This window comes from Callorhinus ursinus, unplaced genomic scaffold, assembly GCF_003265705.2.
Source record: "Callorhinus ursinus isolate GAN/ISIS: 27379988/994484 unplaced genomic scaffold, GSC_fseal_2.0 scaffold43, whole genome shotgun sequence".
Lineage (NCBI taxonomy): Eukaryota > Metazoa > Chordata > Mammalia > Carnivora > Otariidae > Callorhinus > Callorhinus ursinus.
The window spans coordinates 4,401,663-4,420,190 of NW_027397105.1; the positions used below are offsets into that span (position 1 = coordinate 4,401,663).

Genomic DNA, 18,528 nt, shown 5'->3' on the forward strand with positions numbered 1-18,528 from the left:
ATGTGCGTTAAAAATGCAGATCCCAGAGCCCTGCTCCAAACATCAGATCAACCTGGAGCCTGGGAAGCGGCCTTTCAACATGCATCCTAGGGGAGGCTCATGCCCATTGAACTCAGAACAGGCTGGTGTGCAGCTTTAGAGAAGCACTCGACAGAAAGCGTGCTTCTGAAATCAAAACCGGGAACATAAAATTATAATAAGCACAATTTATAGAAAGACAGTGCTTAGCTGCATGGCCACTTATTTATTAAGGAAAAGGTGGCCATCCCCAAGCCCTTCAGAGGAGACTTCTTTTAAGAGGGATTCCATCTGGTCTCTGCAGAGTCTCCAGGCACCACCAACCCCCACACTCAGCCCCCCACCGGTCCCCGCCCCTTGTCAAGTTCAGCTGGGGACTCCTTCCCCCTCAGGAGGCTTCTGGGAACACCTGAGCCTTACCTTCTGCAGATGTGAACCAACGCTACTTGACACGGTCACGGGCGGTCATCAAATGCTTTGGCAGCCAGATCAGCCGGTTTTAAGGTCCCCCCATTCTGCGTCTTCTCACACCCCAAGCCCAGGAGCAATAGGAGCTCCAGAGAAAGGCATAGCCACAGGGCCCCACACCCCCACTCCCCCCCCCAACCCAGATCTATATATAACATCTCTGAGGTTGTCAGCCTAACGAGCCACTTTCTGGCAGACCCGTTGCCATGGCAATTACTGCTAATGAGCCGGGTGCCGTGATTGGCACTGCTTGAAGGCTCCTCCACAAAGAACTCTCCAGCAAGTTCTCTCTTCCCAAACGCACAGCCAGCCGGGGACACCCGGAAGCAGCCAGGCCTCGGCCAGGTGTGCCTGGGAAGCACCAGTCCCCGGGAACGGCTTTGGTACTGCTGCGCCCTGAGCAGTCCAGGCCCCCAGGGGCCAGGGCTGGCCTCGCTGTCCCTCAGCAGGGGGTCAGCCAATCCGCAGTAGTGACAGGGGCTGCAAACGAGCCACCCAGATGCGCCGGGGACTGGAGAGTCACGTCCGCTCCACACCTTGCTGCAGACACCTGTTCAGGGTGGAGAGACCCCGACACAAAGCTGGGAATGGCTACCAAAGGCTGTAAGGTTCAGGAAGACGTGGCTACGTCCATGCTGTCCCTAGCATTAGTCTCGGCCCAGGGCCCAGAACACTGGCTGGAGGGATGGAGGGAAGGAGGGACCAACGGAAACTTGCGATCGTCAGAAACTGGCTCCAAAGAGATCTGAGGTTTTCACCAAACAAGTGGACAGAATGACAATCCAAGCAACGTGTGCCCTACCTGTCACGAATCCCAGCTCTTAAATGGATCCCAATGGATGGACTCTTCGACCTTGCGTACAGGGAGGTGGGCCAAGACAAGATAACATAATTTCTTTCACTGCAGAAAATAAATCGGGGAACAGTATCCAGAAGCCTCCGGGGAGGCACAAACTTCTAACCATGACCTCATATGGTATCTGGACGGAAAATTCCAGGAAAGTGTTCCGCAACCTCGATAGAAGGTAGGAAGATAGAGCATCTATGATACAACAGCAAAAAAAATCATAAGGATCGGACAAACTAATGCAAACAAGGCAAGTGGCCTGGAAAAAGGAAACACATACTATAAAAAGGGGACAGGAAATTAACAAAATTGTAGGAAAATTTACGAGGTAGCAACAGAGGAAGTCCACTGGGCTGCAAGAGAATGTGGAATTAGTCTTGCAAAAAGGAAAAAAAAAAATAAAAAGGAAAGCATTGGTTATGTACAAAGCCAATGTAAGAATTTTTCCTGGAATGCAAAGGAAATGCACAAAATAATGAAAACAGAGGACCAGAAAAACAAGGCAAGATACAGATGCTAGGTGCTCCTGAAGATGAGAAAAGAAATGATAAACCGTGGTTGATATGGGGGGCGGGGTGCTTTCCTCAGCTAAAAGGAGACGCGTATGTGCAGCGTGGCTGGTCCCACACTGCCGCACGCAAAACGGATTTTATAAGCCCACGGCAGGCACAGTATTTACACGGCAGAGATAAGGAGAAGGGTGTCCCCAATAAATGAGCAAAAAAATAAATAAATCAAGTTGGTCACAGGCTTCTCTGTAACTGCATTTCAAGAGATACCTCTGGATTGCCCTATGGGAAATGCCGAGACCCTGCTATGTGTCCGAGCAGTCTTCCATCAAAATACGTTCCTCGTGGCACCTGGGTGGCTCAGTCGGTTGAGCGTCTGCCTTTGGCTCAGGTCATGGTCCCAGGGGTGCTGGGATCGAGTCCCACATCGGGCTCCCTGCTCGGCGGGGAGTCTGCTTCTCCCCCTCCCTCGCTCTCTCTCTCTCTCTCTCTCTCTCTCTCTCTCAAAAAAATGGATAAAATCAAGGAAGGAGGGAGGGAAGGAGGGAGGGAGGAAGGAAGGTGTTTCTCTATGGACAGTGGTTCAGGGAATATAGGTCTGCAGACAGTGGGTCCAGGGACTTGTGTGTCCTCCTCAGAAGTGCTTTAGAAGATGCACCACAGCTGCGGGGGAGATGACGAGAAATGAAGGTGAAGAACTAAGGTAAAAAGGTCCCGGGCTGACCACTGAGAGCAGCTTTAAAAATGTGCAAACCATCATCATCGATCTAGTTGCCGAGTCTGTGTACCTATCACTACTCTCCGTAAACGGTATGAAACGAGGAAAGAGCTTGGATCACAAATTCCAGAAACTACTAGAAAAGATCAAGAGGTAGAACAAAGTAGAGAACACCTCTCTTCCAACCCCAACAAGGGGCCGTCCCTTCTTCCTCTTGGTCCAGATGGCCTTGCCAATTTGCTCCCGACCTCCGGCATCGAGTATCTGCTCTCACCACTTTCCTGGGGAATGACAGGTTTCCAGCCGGAGGGACCGTGACAGAAGGGAAGGGTCCTTGGGGACCACAGACCTTTCTTGAATCCGGGGGTTCTGTGAGTCTAATCTCCAGCCACGTTTCATGGACCCCACGGGCAGTTGGCTTCCACAGGGATTCCTGACCTGAGCATCTCTGCATCCCTTGGGCCACTCTGGTTGGACCCCTGCATGAAGAGCGGTCAGGCACGTAAGGCCCACCTCCAGCTTTTACCAACAAGAAGCCAGAGAGAGAGCCAGGCGGGATGCTTTTCTTCCTTCCACTCCTCCAAGTGCAAGATTTCTCAGGAAATGGGACCGACTCATGAGAGGTTTTGCCAGAACTCCTCACGTGTATATTCAAACTGCTCTTAGTAGAAACCCCCTTTGGCATGGCTTCTCTGAGTCCCTTAAAGGAACTTTCCAAAGCGGGCTTTACTCACTTAAATGCAAACGTCCCCAGGACTCTTGCGAACCCAATACAACCCACATGTCCTCAGGCCTCCTGCTCAGGGTGAATGGCTGGAAGGGGTCATGCTTGCAGCAATAATCCACATCACAGTGGCTGGCATCAGTCACTCACTCATGCCAGACCTCGGCCCCCATGACAAGTCCTCATGGATCATACTGACAAGTCCCCAGAGGGTGACGCACTCGGGGTCCCCAGCTCCAGCCCCCAGGGAACGTCTGCCACACTCACACTTGCCGGCATCAGCTACCTTCCCCGACACCCCCATCACCCCCCCCATGACTGTCCTCCATCCACGAAACTGCTAGAGGAAGCTTTACACCTGGCAGCCACGGGTGGGCATCAATGCTTGGGGGGGGGTGTTCTCCCAGCACCCACAGAGCTGCCAGCCACGTGCCCGCCGCCCAATCCGCTGCGAGCACTCCACACCTGTCTAGCTCCTGAAGGACTTGGCAAGGGTCCCAGCCACCCTGAAAAACCATCTGTAAGCCCCCAGTGCCTCGCCGGGACCAATCGACTCACTGTGGCCTGTTTTTCAGGCCGGGGCAGGGAAGAGGCCACAGGACAATAAACTCTTATTTTCTGATCCTAAAAAGGAATGGAGTGATCTGGTTAACCAGGAATTTTGATGAACACAATTACAATGTAGTCTCTGCGAGGGCACAGGAAGTCAACCCTCACAGGGAAACTTGGCTAAGCCGGAAAACACAGGGTCTCCAGTGGGGCAAGGGCGGACAAACAATCTTGCGAACAATACCGCAAAGTGCAAGGACGAGCTGGACGCCCCCACCCCCACCCCCCGCAACCCCCACCATGTCAGAGGCCATTTCACAGCCCTGACGTGTCTGTGGGTCAAGCAGTGGAGGGCAGGAAGGAATCCATCCTGTAGGAAGTGACTTCTATTAGGGCCTTACACACATTCCCACGAGAGCCCTTATTCCACGGACACCAGAGAAGGACACTGCTATTACTGGTGCACCTGCCGTCCAGATAGAAGACAGAGGGGCCGATGAACAGGGTTCCAAAGGAGACAGCGCACAAAATGAGGACCTCTGGATGTCAGCAGACATCTCCTATTTGAGATGGCTTGTGCTTTTGCGGGTGGCATTCCGCCCAGCAACCCCATACAGCATGACAGGGAACTGAGAGATGCCCGCCTTTCAGCGTCTCTTGAGAGAATCTCCGCGTTGACCGAACAACACAACTGTGTCGGTCCTGCTCCATACTGAGGTTTAGGGCAGGTACCCGACGGCCTCATGGCCACGTTCAGGCTCATGTGGGGGAAGGTGGTTCCCACAGGCGCTCCGGAAACATGGAGAACAGCTCTAGGAATAAGATGGGAAGTTGCACCTGCCACCCCATCTTGGAGCCCAGAGGGGCTTGAGAAACCCCACAGAGAGCCTGTAACTTTGGTCCCACTTCTAAGATCTGTCCGGCCCTGATGTTTCAAAGGTATAAAGGGCGAGGCGGTGAGCTCCTCGCAGGCTGTCTGGGCTTCTGGCCTCTGAGCAGGAAAACCTGAATGAGTCTGCTCACCAGCTCGTGATTAACTGAGACATTTTATTCAAACTCTCCACTTCGAGGAATGTTGGCTCCTTTCCTCCTACCCTTTCTCCGGCAGATAAAAATAGCGTGGGCCATTCTGATATCATACCTCCAACCTCAGGACCCCAGAAGCATCTGCAGAAAGCACACAGGCCTAGGCGCAAGGAGACCGTGTTCCCAGACAGCAAGCTATAACTCATGCAGTTCCCTGGGCCTCTTGGGGCCTCTGTCTCCTCATCTGTAAAACCAGGGGCTTGCCAGCCCTCCGACACCGGGGTTCTATGACCTGAGGAACACGTCACATAAAGGGGCCCAAAACCACCACAAGGGACATTTCACGCTTGCAAAAGCAGCTACCCCTGTTCCGAGCCAGAACAGGAACGTTCATGTCACATTACCTCTTCCCCCCAGCATGGTCCAGAGAGCGAAGACTTCCTCAGCCAAACCCGACTTGGAATGCATGGGAAGGATATGCGTCTGAAACCCCAGGGAAGCGAAGCGATTTAATGGAACTTGGAAGTCATTAAAACGTATGCCCCAACCAGGATTCGCAAAGTTGTGAGCGTTACCGCAAACCCAGACGGGGAGGCTGAACACGGACTTCTCTTCCCCTTGGGCCGCAAGTCACTGTCCCGGCCTCTTTAGGGCTCCAATGTCCCTATCCGTCAGAAGAAGGAGGTGGGCGGGGGGGGGGGTAGCACCCCCCTTCGTCCTGAAGGATCTCAAAATGCACCTTGGAGGGACGCGTGGGTGGCTCGGTCGTTAAGCATCTGCCCTCGGCTTGGATCATGATCCCAGGGTCCTGGGATCGAGCCCCGCATCGGGCTCTCTGCTCAGCGGGGAGCCTGCCTCTCCCTCTGCCACTCCCCCTGCTTGTGTTCCCTCTCTCGCTGTCTCTCTCTGACAAATAAGTAAGATACAAATTTTAAAAATCTTAAAAAAAAAAAACACCTGCACCCTGGATTTTCTACACTAGTATGTATCGGTAGAGATATCAATTACCCTGCCCTAGAAGATGCTTCCGAAGGACATGCTGAGGCTCATGCACCGGCAGCATGCTCCCTAGGCAGCTCCTGGTAGGGTGCGGACCCCTCCACGTGATTCCTGATCCAATTTCCCTTTGCAGAGGAGAGAGCTGGGGAATAAGCGAATTTTGCCAACACTTGGTATTGGGGGGAAGGGGGGGTTGGGGGTGGAGGGAGCAGGGAGAAGAGGAAATCCTAATGAAGCCCCCCCCCTTTGTACCCGTATTAAGGTACAAAAATCCCAGAATGCCTCATGCCAGGGTTTCTAGCACTTTCTCAGGCCCCTGAAGAAAACCCCCTACCCACATTTACCGAGCATTCTGTTCCATTCAGAACAGACCCTGCAAGTTCAGAGGAGATGAACGGAACTGAAAGTCGCTCGCTCAGGTGAGGTCACACGCTTGGAACCTCCCACCAAGCAGCCTGCCCGCCAGAAAGGGGCTCCCAGGGCAGGTGGCGCACACTGCGTCCTCGAGGGGTCGGCACCCCTCTAAAGAGGGCTGGGTCATCAGGGTGCCAAGGTGGGCATCGGACGCCCGCCTATGGCCGCCATCGGGCCGGCCCAGCTTGGTGGCCGCTAGAAGCGGGTCCCCAGGCACCAGAGACCCAGGGGCAGCAAGTGTTCTCACCGAGGAGATGCATCTCAGTGACTGTGTGGCGCTGGTGGCCCGAGCTCCAAGTGACGCCAATCAAAGACCTCGGGCCCTGAGAGCTGGCTCCCAGTGCATCCTAACTGCTTTGGAACCACGGGCACTGGAGGGAGGGTAAGGCTAATCGAGGCTGGAACCACCAGCATGAGGCACAGCAAGGGGTGCAATTCCAATCAACCCAAGGCAGCGGACCTTTCTGCAGGTCTGCGTCTGGTGCAGAGAAAACCAGACAGAGGGTGATAGCCGGGGGACACCACTGCCGAGAGCGGGGACCCACCACTGCTCTGGGGGACCCCATCGCGCAGAGAACACGCGGGATGTGAGCGGGGAGGGCCGGCCTTGAGAAACCCCCTCATCTCTGCGGAGAGGCCTCGATTTCCTTATCTCGAAAATACAGAAATCAGACCCGATGGTCTCCTAGGGTTTTCTCTGGTTTCTCTTGCTCTCTTTTCTACAACTCGAGGATTCTGGATGTTGGTCTCAGTCCACCCTGCTTTGTAAAGACATGCTGTTTCGTGAGAGGGGAAAAGTCTCATTCAAGTGTAGACATGGGTTCACAGGCAGCAGACTGGGCCCCCGAACACTGGGCTTCTTCCTCTCAACACGGTGAGTTCCAGGGAGTTCTTCTGCCCCGAATAGCCTATTGTCAGCCCCTTCCCCGTCATTCCTAGAGCCACATGCAGTTGAGCTCTATCTGCCCAGCGACCCCAGGCTTCCCTGTGTCCGAAGCTGGAACTCACCCCACACCCAACACAGCCTTGTTCTTTTTGTTTGTTTAAGATTGTATTTATTTATTTGAGAGAGAGAGAGGGAAAGAGAGCACAAGCAGGGGGAGGGACAGAGGCAGAGGGAGAAGCAGTCTCCCCGCTGAGCAGGGAGCCCAATGTGGGACTCGATCCCAGGACCCCAAGATCATGACCTGAGCCAGAAGGCAGATGCTTCACCGACTGAGCCACACAGGCACTCCCCCCCCCCGCCCCCGCAACACAGGCTTGTTCTGAGCCTGCTAGAGATAAGCTGTTCACCACGCACACACGCCGGGACCCGAACACACACTCCACCTCGGCTTGGGCACAGCATGCCTCCATCTCCGCCAAGAGGCTCCCCTGGGCTCTCACCCTCCTCCAGGTAAAGCTTCTTTGCGGATCCCTTCTTCTCTGTGAACCTCCCTGCCACACCCCACAGCCAAGGCCAGACCCACCAGAACCCACCAGCGCTCCCTAGCACTCCATCAGAACGTGACTGATCCATCTAGCTTCTTTACACACCCATCTTTCCACAAGTGTACCAGCCGCTGGGCTGTCTCCTGGGAGCTGGCTAGAAATGCAGAGTCCCAGGCTCCACCCGAGCACCCAGCTCTGTATTTTAAAGGTCCCTGGGCAATTCAGATGAGCTTTAACCTCCGAGAAGCTCTGCTGTGAACTTTCCAGGTGCCTCTGGGTGACGAGCACAGGCTCAGGCCTCCATGAGAAGCCACACCAAAATTAGAGATGCTGTCTGTCCCCGTGGGCGGGAGACAGCATCCTGGAAGAAGGCTATGTGCAGACACAGACGAGCCTTCCCATATGAACTGGACCCCCCGCCTCGGCTGTCCAGAGCCTCCAGAGAGTGGTCACTAGAGTCTTGGCTGATGGGAGGTCCCTCTTTCCAAGAAAGGGGGGGTGTCTAACTTCCAGAGGTAGGAAGGTGGGCACGATAAGGCCATCCCACCCTTAAGTCTCCAGAGAGCATCCATGCATGCCCCTTAACACAGCCCACCCCTGCCACCACCAAACTGGACAGAAGCACCCAGCCCAGCCTGGAACCACAGTATAGACACCAGACTCCCTGGGCAGATCCTCGACTCCCCGGGGGAGCCCCCAACAGGCTTTCCCTTGTAGACGGTCCCAGCTAGAACCGGGCCACACAGACGGCAGGTGGGTAGACAGGTAGAAGCCAAGCTTCAGATTCGGGAGAAGTGAAGGAGGCGAGATGTGGCCGCCAGTCGCCACAAGCCACACTGCCACCATACGGTCGCACGCCTCCCCGGAACCGCTGCCCAGGTAACCGGGGAGCTGCCCCCCCCCCCCCCCCACCACCCCCCTTGACAGCCCCCCCTCATCCCCCCCCCCACTTCTCGATTCTCACACAAGTCCTCTTTTCTCCCAGCTCTTTATGCTTCACAGGAGCGCCCCCTGCCCAGGGCTTCTCAGCTCCCCATCTCAGAGGTTCTCAGAACCGCTTTCTAAAATACCCAAGTTAGTTCAGAAACACGCAGAAAAAGCTGAGCCCATCGGATCAATTCTTACCATCAGAGAAGAGCTAGCTAGGCTTCCTCACGGGGCTGCTAATAACTCAGAGGAGAGTCCTGGGCCCCGCGTGGCGTCCCCAGACCCAGGGCCAGGCCCCTGCCAACTTCCTCTCCACGGCACCCTCTGCGGGAAATGGGGCTGATGCAAGCAATCGTGCCAAGGGTCAGTGCCGGGGACACCCTGGAGGGCGTTCCTGCGGCTTTGCACGCTGCTCTTCTTTCACAAAGAACACCCTACATTGCACAGTTCCTTCCAAATCTGCCCCAGGTCCTGTGAGGAAATCAACGACGCATTCTGGACTTCCCAGTTGTGAAGTTTCTGGAGGCTTTTTTTTTTTTTCCTTCACTCTCTCTTTTTCCCCTTTCTCAGCTAAAAAAAAGTTGGCCGAGGTCACGACACACAATGGCCAAGCTTGTGTCACTGACCAGATGCCTCCCACCCCCAGGCCCGGGGACAAGAGCTCCTTTGTCCACTATATTTTAGGCGGGACTCCCTGGGCCTGCCCAAGCCCTGCTGGGGAATGTTCCGCCAACTTCTTCCCAACCCTAAGTCACGGCTCTGGCCTCGGCCCCAGCCCCAGCTGTGTGAACCCAAGGCCAGATAAAAACCAACCTACGAAGAATGGGGAATGCTCCCCCAAAGAACCATTGTGTTAGACCCATCCAGGGCTGAAAAGCCCCAGAAGGGCAAGACGAGGGTCCCCTGCCTTCGCTCTGCCCTTGCTGCCTCCAAACCTGCACAGACAGTGGGTGACCAGGGGGACGATGCCATGCGTCTCAGAGGAAAAGGGCTTTCGGATCACAAAGCTGTTAGTTGCAAGTGGAGGAAGGCTTGGACCCTGAGCTCAATATGGCACCCACCAACTAAATGAGTTCAGACAAGAGACTTGGATCCTGCGTGAATGTATCAAATCACTCCACTCGGACAGCTTTTTGGAGCAGTTGAAGGGTTAGCACTTCAAATCCACACATCTCTATGTCTGCTTTCAATGTAACCCTTTGTGATTTTAGGAAATGAGGCTTGATATCGAAGTAAATATGGCTTTCCCAAGGGACCGCAAAGTCTCGAGGTCTGGATGGTTTCCTATAAATAGCATTCTCTCAAATGTATGGATGAACCGTGTATTTATGAAGAGGGTTCAGCGCCAGATCCTTGGGTTGGGCTAGGAAATCAGAACGATCCCTAGGGACAGAGTCAGAGGGCTCTGGAGCCCTTGTGGGTTCACTACCTACTAGCTGTGATACCTAGCGTGGGGCCTCGAACCTTCCCCCGTGTCAGGGGGGACCATCCACATAAACACTGGGCACAGAGCAAAAGGGACCAAAGTACCCAATAAAGGCAGTTGTTTTTGTGGCTGAAAGAGTAGGAGCCGAAGTTTCCCTGGACACACACAAAAAAATGGGCAAAGGGCATTTCTCCCAAGAAGATATACAAATGGCCAATGGGCACACGGAAAAGTGCTCCTTACCACTCATCACTAGGGAAAACACATTAAAACCCAAATGAAGAGTCACCTCCCACCCATGGGGATGGCCACTATCAACAAACAAATGAATAAAACCAGAAAGGTCAGAGAAGAACAGGCATTGGCGAGGATGTAGGCAACATGGAAAACAATATGGCGGCTCCTCAAAAAGTTACACACAGAATTACCATAGGTCCAGCATTTCCACTTCTAGGTATACACCCAAGAGAACAGAAAAGTAGGGACTCAGCTGTCCCTACTGTTGTACTGCAGCATTCTTCGTGATGGCCAAAGAATTTAGAAACAACCCAAGAGGGTGCATTCATGGATGAGCGGATAAACAAAATGTGGCATGTATACAGCGGCACGGTGTTCAACCTTAGAAAGGAGATTCTGACCCAGACTACGGTGCAGATGAACCTAAAGACATTAGGCAAAACAAAATAACCCAGTCATGAAAAGGCAGATATTGTGGGATCCTACTTTAGGAGGGGCCTAGAACAGAAAAAATTCAGAGAGACAAAAAAAAAAAAAAATAGAATGGCGATTGCCAAGGGCCAGGGGAAGATGGGGGCGAGCAGGGGTGTGGTGTTAGTGTTTAATGGAGACAGACTGAGTGTCCGTTAGCAAGATGACAAAGTCTGGAGGTGGATGGTGATGGATGCACAACATTGTGAAGGCACTTGATGCCACAGATCTTGTAAACTTCAAAATGGTTAAAATGGTGTCATGTCTGTTTTAACACACACACACACGTCCGGGACGCACAGAGGTAGCTTAGATCAAGGGACCCTGGCCAGTGTGACATAAGCCACATCATGAGATACCCAGGGACAGAACCTCCGGAGATGCGAAGTGTGCACCCAGAGAGAAGCCTCCCCAGCCTGCTTCTGAAGCCTATAAGACAAGTCTGGGGCAGCTCAGATGGCTCACTGTGGTCCATTTGGTGTTCAATCTTGGGGAAACTGAGGCAGCACAACCGGCATCCTAATGTCAACCACGGGCTTGTCTGCTGATGGGGGCGTGCACTCAGAGGGCCAATGGCAACATGCCTCCCCCTGGACACATCAACTCCCACCTTTCTGGTCTTTTTCCTTCCACCCCCAGAGGCAGAGCTCATCTCTTCCTTCTCAAAGCCTGGGGTGGGCTGCTCGAGGGGCTCTACTTCCCCTCTCTGCTTGTCAGGCTCCGATCTGCTGCAGGGGGGGACAATGAGCTCTCCCTGAGCTCTCACTCTGGGCCAGACGCCGTCCTCAGTGCGTCATGTGCCTTGTGTCAATGTAACTCGCCCAACAAGCCAACGAGGAGGTTTCTAGTATCGTTCCCATTTAACAGAGGAGTAAACACAGGCTCCCACCCACAAGAAGGTAAACGCAAAACTCCATCCGCACCCGGACAGCCAAGACCTTCACCTTGGGTCCTTCAGGTTTCATGGAATTAAAATACCCATGGAAGCTCTCACAGCCCATAATTTTTTGGTTTTCTGGCAGCAAAGAGGGGAGAGTTTTAAGGCTATTCAGCCTTGGCACCACTCTGACACTGCATCACACTCATGAATAGATACAATCAGAGACAATAACACACCCCTATAGGGCAACACACAGATTGTCATCACGGTTCCCGGGATGGCCTCCAGCCAATGGCAAGAGACCTTTCTGGGCCTTTATGAACGAGGAGGCTAATCTGCTCTGACCTGAGCTAAGCAGAACAAACCAGAGGCCCGCAAATGTTTTTTCCCTTAGGATTCACCAACACGGATATCTCAGGGTGTGTAAAAACTCATGAAGACACTCTCAGGGGTTTATGGTTTGGGGTGATCCCGGTGTCTCAAACCAGACATCCCTTGAGTTTTGCTTTATGGATAGTCTTTTATCATTTGAGTTGGCTGCAAAAAAGCACAAATTGCTCTCATTCTGGTTTTTGCAAATAGGTAGGTTCCTACACCAGAGGTCACATAGACAAACGAAGGACAGTAGGAAACCAAACACAAAAAAGACCAACAATCATTTCCATGGAGCTCCATTTTCCCCGGAGTTTCATGGAGTCCGATGGCCAACCTTCTTGCTATTATCCGTTGTCTCAGTTGAGTTGAAAACTGCCAACCAAAAGAGGCCACGTTCTACAACCAAAGGAGAACCATGAGTCATGTTGTCTTATAATGATAATTAGTAAGAAAGACAGCGTATGGGGACGACTCACTTTTTCTAAATGCTTCATAATCGTGAAGGGAAAAATTATTCACCAGACCGTGCAATCTGGGGGCAGGGTCTCGAAGACACTCGCAACCCCCTCACAGGCAGCCCCTTGGCTATAGGATTAGTCAAGCAACTATGGTTACCAGCAACCTCTTCCCAAATGCTGTGGAAGACGCAGGCAAGTGTAACACCAAGGGACCTGGCTTCGACAATTTGGAAGATAAGGCACAGACACACAAGTAAAAAAGCAGAAACAACTACACAAGGGAGTCTATCATAAGTGTCACGGAATAAGTCGGCAGACAGTAAGAGCTTTCAGAAGCCAGAGAAGGGCCAGATCATGTTCGGCTGGGGAGGTCAGAGAAGGCTTCTCAGAAGATACAGCATATGCCTGACAGCAGCGATGAAAAGGAAGGGCTTGACCAGAACGGAGGGACAGTAAGTGACAAGTAGAATAGGCCTCGGTGACTGAGCAGATGTGGGAGAAGCGGGAGGAAGTAAAAGTTGATCCTGAAGGGGACGAGGGAAGACGGACCCGGTACTCAGGGAGATCTGGCCACGGGAGAAGCCAGTTTAGGGATATACGGTAGAGTTCACGAGCTCCACACTCAAGGTCCAAGTGCTTGATCAGGGTGCAGCGGGCTGAGTGTGGCCCTTGACCCAAGGAGCTGGGGTATCTGCCCGGAGATGGGGGTGCAATCCTACAGGTGGACTCGGTTTATGAAGAAAGAATGGAGAGCTGAGCCCCAAGATGTGCTCTCACTTTCCCCCTGACCCTCCTTGGACCCAATCCCTCCCTCCCGCGAGCCCCCCATGATTGCCTGCAGCACCCCTCGCACCCCTCTCCGAGACCCTCAAAGGCAAGAACCAGGTTTCCGTCCTTCTCCCTTCTGATGCAGCGCCCTGCCTCACACTCGGGGGCTGGCTCCACGATGGGCAAGGAATGGACACAAGTTCTGGGAATGAGTCACAGAAAACAAAGAAGGATGGAATTGTAAGAACAGGAAGCAGTGTCCACGAGAGAGACGGAAAAAGACGCTCACCGATGACGGAGGGGATGCTCCCCCACCCCAATCACAGAAAGGGGAGCAAGGGAGTGAGGTGGGCGTGGGAATCTGGTCCTGAGCATTTGAGGAGTTGGGGAGCCTGAGGACGCACAGGGACGGGAGGTAAGACACTGAGATAGTAGAGCGTGGAGAGAAAGGACAAGACCATGAGTAGGCAGTGGCTGGCCTGGGCCCACTGGGCCTATGGATGGCTCCTATGAGGGGCCTGACAGCTACCTTCTTGCCCTCGGCATGGGGGGGGGTCCGAGGCCCCTCATAAGGTTCCCAGGTGTCCCTCTCCATAAAAGATTCCCAAGATCCAGTGAACATATCAGAAATGGCACCCACTGTAACAGGCTCGGTTCCGGACCCAAGGGATGCCTCCGCTCAACATCTCCCAAACTCCAGCCATTCACGTTCCCCCGTCCCAACTCTGCCACTGGTACACATCAGCTGCCCTACTATTTACCCGGATATTTTTTTTAACTCTCTTATAATGAGCTTGAATGTAGCCTGACCCTAAGCAGGAATAGCTATGAAACATGGATTTGATGTGGTTGTTTGTCTTCCCTGTTACACACTTAAATAAACGTAACTAAAGAACAGTCATCATGGGGGGTGGGGGATGGGTTAGCCTGGTGATGGGTATTAAAGAGGGCACGTTCTGCGTGGAGCACTGGGTGTTACGCACAAACAATGAATCATGGAACACTCCATCAAAAACTAATGACGTAATGTATGTGATTAACATAACAATAAAAAATTTAAAGTATAAAAAAAACCAGTCATCACAACACGGTCTATGAGGACCTTAACAATATCCTTAGTGGTAACCTCGGCCCACTTTAAGAAACACAGTTTCAGGCTCTGTGTAAAATTACCATAGAGCAGCTGTGAAATGGTCTAGGGAGGGTTTTTTTGGAAACCTATGAAACCAAGCTCGAATTCTCCACTGACCGCATACCCCTAACTGCAGGAGCAAGGTTGCCAGTGTGTGCCCGAGTCACCGCTGGGAGGCCCAGGAGGGGAGTCAAGGGAGAAACAGAGGACTTCTCATGGTGAGGGCCATGGGACAGCCCTGGCTGCGAGGTGTGTGCATCACCAAACCTACAGGTAGGCAACTGTGAAGGGGACTCAACCTTCCCCCGTGAGCACACGGTGCCAAGGCCAATGACACACAACGCATATTGCGTCCGATGGTACACGCAACGTGTACACAGGTGTTGCCTTGTTGGAGAAGGAGGAAAGAGGGGCACGGGAAGGCAGGGAAAGGGTGAGGAAGCACCATGCTAAGGGCTCAAGGGAAGAGCACCTCTCAGAAGACAAAGTCAGGAAACTGCTAGAAAGCAAGAAGTCCTCTTTGAAAGAGGAACAGAAAATTGTCACGGAAAAAGAGGGTAAAAATAAGAAGGATGACACAAAGAAAAAAAAACAGATGAGGTAAGGATTATACCAAAATTGCTCACTTAAATCCACATTAGTGGTTGCGGGTAAATAAAGATTTTTTTAAAAAGTTAAATTAATAAAATGCAGGCTACCCTTCAAAGGATCTCCCCAAACTGCAAAGGTTAAAAAAAAAAAAAGGCAAGGAAATGACAAAGTAATGCATGTTTAATTAGAAAAGACCGGACCATGTAGACGGAAATCAGTAATCGACTGCAAAAATAACAAAAGAGAATTTTCAGAATCATGCCCACCAAGAGGCAAAGAGAAAGATTGCCTGGGAAATCTGTTTTTCCTCAGACTTTTCTTCTGTTCCTACTATGAGCACTTCCCACAGGAACCAAAGCCCCACAAGGCAGGGACTCACCAAGGGGCTGGGCGTCAGCCCTCGGAAAGTGCTGGAAAGTGCTGGAAGACATATCCCACCAAGTCAAAGCTCTGTTGAGGTGTGGTCATGGTCTCATTCATCACTGTGGGAGTTCAATAAGCATTTGCTGAAGGGTGGACCAAACTGAGCAGCAAATAGAGGAGTTTTCGTTCCGAACGTTTGAGATTCGTGCTCACTTCGGCAGCACATATACTAACATTGGAACGATACAGAGATTAGCATGGTGCTGAACGTCCGAGATTCAAGACGTATACATCCAGCCAAGCTGTATTAATATTTCACATTGAAAGAGACAGAAAGGGCTCTCGAAGCACGCAGGTGAAGAAACCACCCATGTACTCTCCAGGCACTGAGAGAGAGATCAACATGAGAATGAGGACAATGGGGCATCGTCATATAAATGCATCTGTGAGGCATTTCTTACGCAGTGTAGATCCCCAGCTCAGAAATCCAGCCAACGGACTGTCCGGCTCGGGGGCGAAGCCCGGTGACCGGTGTCTCCCTTGGCCCTCCTCCTCTGCTTTGCATGCATCCTGGAATCAGGCTACCCGTGTTTCCTGCAACATCCTTCAGTGCCAGGACAGAGGAAGCCTCCAGCCATGTGTGGGGAGCACTGTTCACCAATGCTGTCTTTTCTGCCCCAGCATGGGCTGACACTGGGGTAGCTACTGGACCTTTGGCAGACCAATATCCCTGGTGAACACAGATGCAAAAATTCTCACCAAACTACTAGCCAATAGGATCCAACAGTACATTAAAAGGATTATTCACCACGACCAGTGGTATTTATTCCTGGGCTGCAAGGTTCAACATCCGCAAATCAATCAATGTGATACACTACATTAATAAAAAAAGAACAAGACCCATATGATACTCTTACTAGACGCAGAAAAAGCATTTGACAAAGTGCAGCATCCTTTCTTGATTAAAACTCTTCAGAGTGTAGGGATAGAGGGTACATACCTCAATATCATAAAAGCCATCTATGAAAAACCCACAGCGAAGATCATTCTCAATGGGGAAAAGCTGAGAGCTTTCCCCCTAAGGTCAGGAACGCGGCAGGGATGTCCACTCTCACCACTGCTATTCAACACAGTATTAGAAGTCCTAGCCACAGCAATCAGACAACAAAAAGAAATCAAAGGCATCCGAATAGGCAAAGAAGTCAAACTCTCACTCTTTGCAGATGATATGATACGTTATGTGGAAAACCTAAAAGATTCCATCCCAAAACTACTAGAACTCACACAGGAATTCAGTAAAGTGTCAGGATGTAAAATCAATCCACAGAAATCAGTTGTATTTCTATACACCACCACCAAGACAGAAAAAAGAGAAATTAAGGAGTGGATCCATTTACAATTGCACCCAAAACCATAAGATACCTAGGAATAAATCTAACCAAAGAGGCAAAGAATCTGTACTCAAAAAACTATAGAATACTCATGAAAGAAATTGAGGAAGACACAAAGAAATGGAAAAACGTTCCATGCTCATGGATTGGAGAAACAAATATTGTGAAGATGTCAGTGCTACCTAGAGCAATCTACACATTCAATGCAATCCCGATCAAACTACCATCCACTTTTTTCAAAGAAATGGAACAAATAATCCTAAAATTTGTATGGAACCAGAAAAGACCCCGAATAGCCAGAGGAATATTGAAAAAGAAAAGCAAAGCTGGCGGCATCACAAGTCCGGACTTCCAGCTCTATTACAAAGCTGTCATCATCAAGACAGTATGGTACTGGCACAAAAACAGACACATAGATCAATGGAACAGAATAGAGAGCCCAGAAATGGACCCTCAACTCTATGGTCAACTAAACTTCGAAAAAGGAGGAAAGACTGTCCAGTGGAAAAAAAGTCTATTAGTCACTGGACCCTTGGGGACACTGCACTGGGAGCATCACTAGACAAAGTCTCTGTCACTCCTCCACCTAAGCCCCCAAGCTACCTGCACTGTGTAGAGCACCACTCTGTTTGCTAAGGAACAGGAAGAATGACTTTTGCATATTTAAAACTCCTGTTGAATGAACAAAGCCTTCCCTCCTCCCCAGAGCAGGAAAGACCAATCAGCCACCCAGCGGCCAATGCTTTTGTTCACCAAAACCCCCTTTCCTATCGCCTTCTAAGAGCTGTTCCCACTTTAAGAACCAGAGTCCGCAGCACGGTGTCAAAGGTGGAAAATGATGCGCCCCACACTCCTTCCCCCACCCCCACCAATGAAACGCTGAGGGAACACAGGAAAATGTGAACGCCGGTCATCTTTGTATTCTGGGATTTCTCAGGCTGTTTTAATTGTTTTCATTTGATCACATTTAAAATGTTTATTTATTTTTAATTGTACAAATCAAAATTTTTCTCCTTTTTTTAAACGTGTTATAAAATTACTTTTACGATCAGGAAAACACTGCCTTCCCCCAAAATCAGCATATCCAATTCTAACATATACCATATGATCCCAATTATGTAGACAAACATATACAGCCAAAAAAAAGGGGGGGGGATGAAAAGAATGCAAAATATTTTTTCTTATTTTTGCTTTTCTGTATTTTTCCATTTTCTATAACGAGCATATTAATTTTAACGCTTTTTTTTTTTTTTTTTAGGAGAGAAGGGGCAGAGGGAAAGGAAGTGAGAGAATCTTAAGCCGGCTCCAAACGCAACGCAGAGCCTTAGGCGAGGCTTGAGCTCACAACCCCAAGATCATGATCTGAGCCAAAATCAAGAGTCAGATGCTTAACTGACTGAGCCACCCAGGTGCCCCAACTTTAATGCATTTTTAAAAAAAATATTCACTTTATTCCATTATGAAGTAACGTATGAATCCAGCCCTATTTAAAATATTTAGAGACTATTTGCTAATAAAATCCCCCTTGATATCTCCCTTCACAGTTGCCATCCCGTAAAATGAAGGGTTCATCATACTATCTTTCAAATGATAAGGAGACTTGGGGGGGTTATTTATAAGAAAATGAATTAAGATGAAATGGGCAACAGTAAGGAGCTTTCTGGTCCAGTGCAAGGCGGACACAAAAATTAGAGATGGAAAGGACCCCAGAGATCGTTTGACCATGCTACCATTTTACAGATTGGGAAACTGAGCCCACAGACAGATGGGAACTGGATGCCAAGTCTCCCCCAGCCCAGCCCAGAG

At 51.0% G+C, this 18,528-nt stretch overlaps 1 protein-coding gene across 8 annotated transcripts in view; it reads right to left on the bottom strand.

Moving 5' to 3' along the window:
* Window positions 1-18,528, bottom strand: part of GAS7 (growth arrest specific 7) — a 191,037-nt gene that overhangs the window by 78,281 nt on the left and 94,228 nt on the right. Inside the window, exon 1 of one of the 8 annotated variants that reach the window (XM_073881714.1) lies at window positions 8,829-9,085. The exons of 5 other annotated variants lie outside the window; for them this stretch is intronic. In XM_073881714.1, coding sequence (XP_073737815.1) covers window positions 8,829-8,831 — 3 coding nt within the window. In that variant the 5' untranslated portion in view covers window positions 8,832-9,085. Of the gene's footprint in view, window positions 1-438; window positions 588-8,828; window positions 9,086-18,528 lie in introns of those variants that run through there. 2 more of the 8 variants (XM_025864285.2, XM_073881711.1) reach the window with 2 other exon arrangements.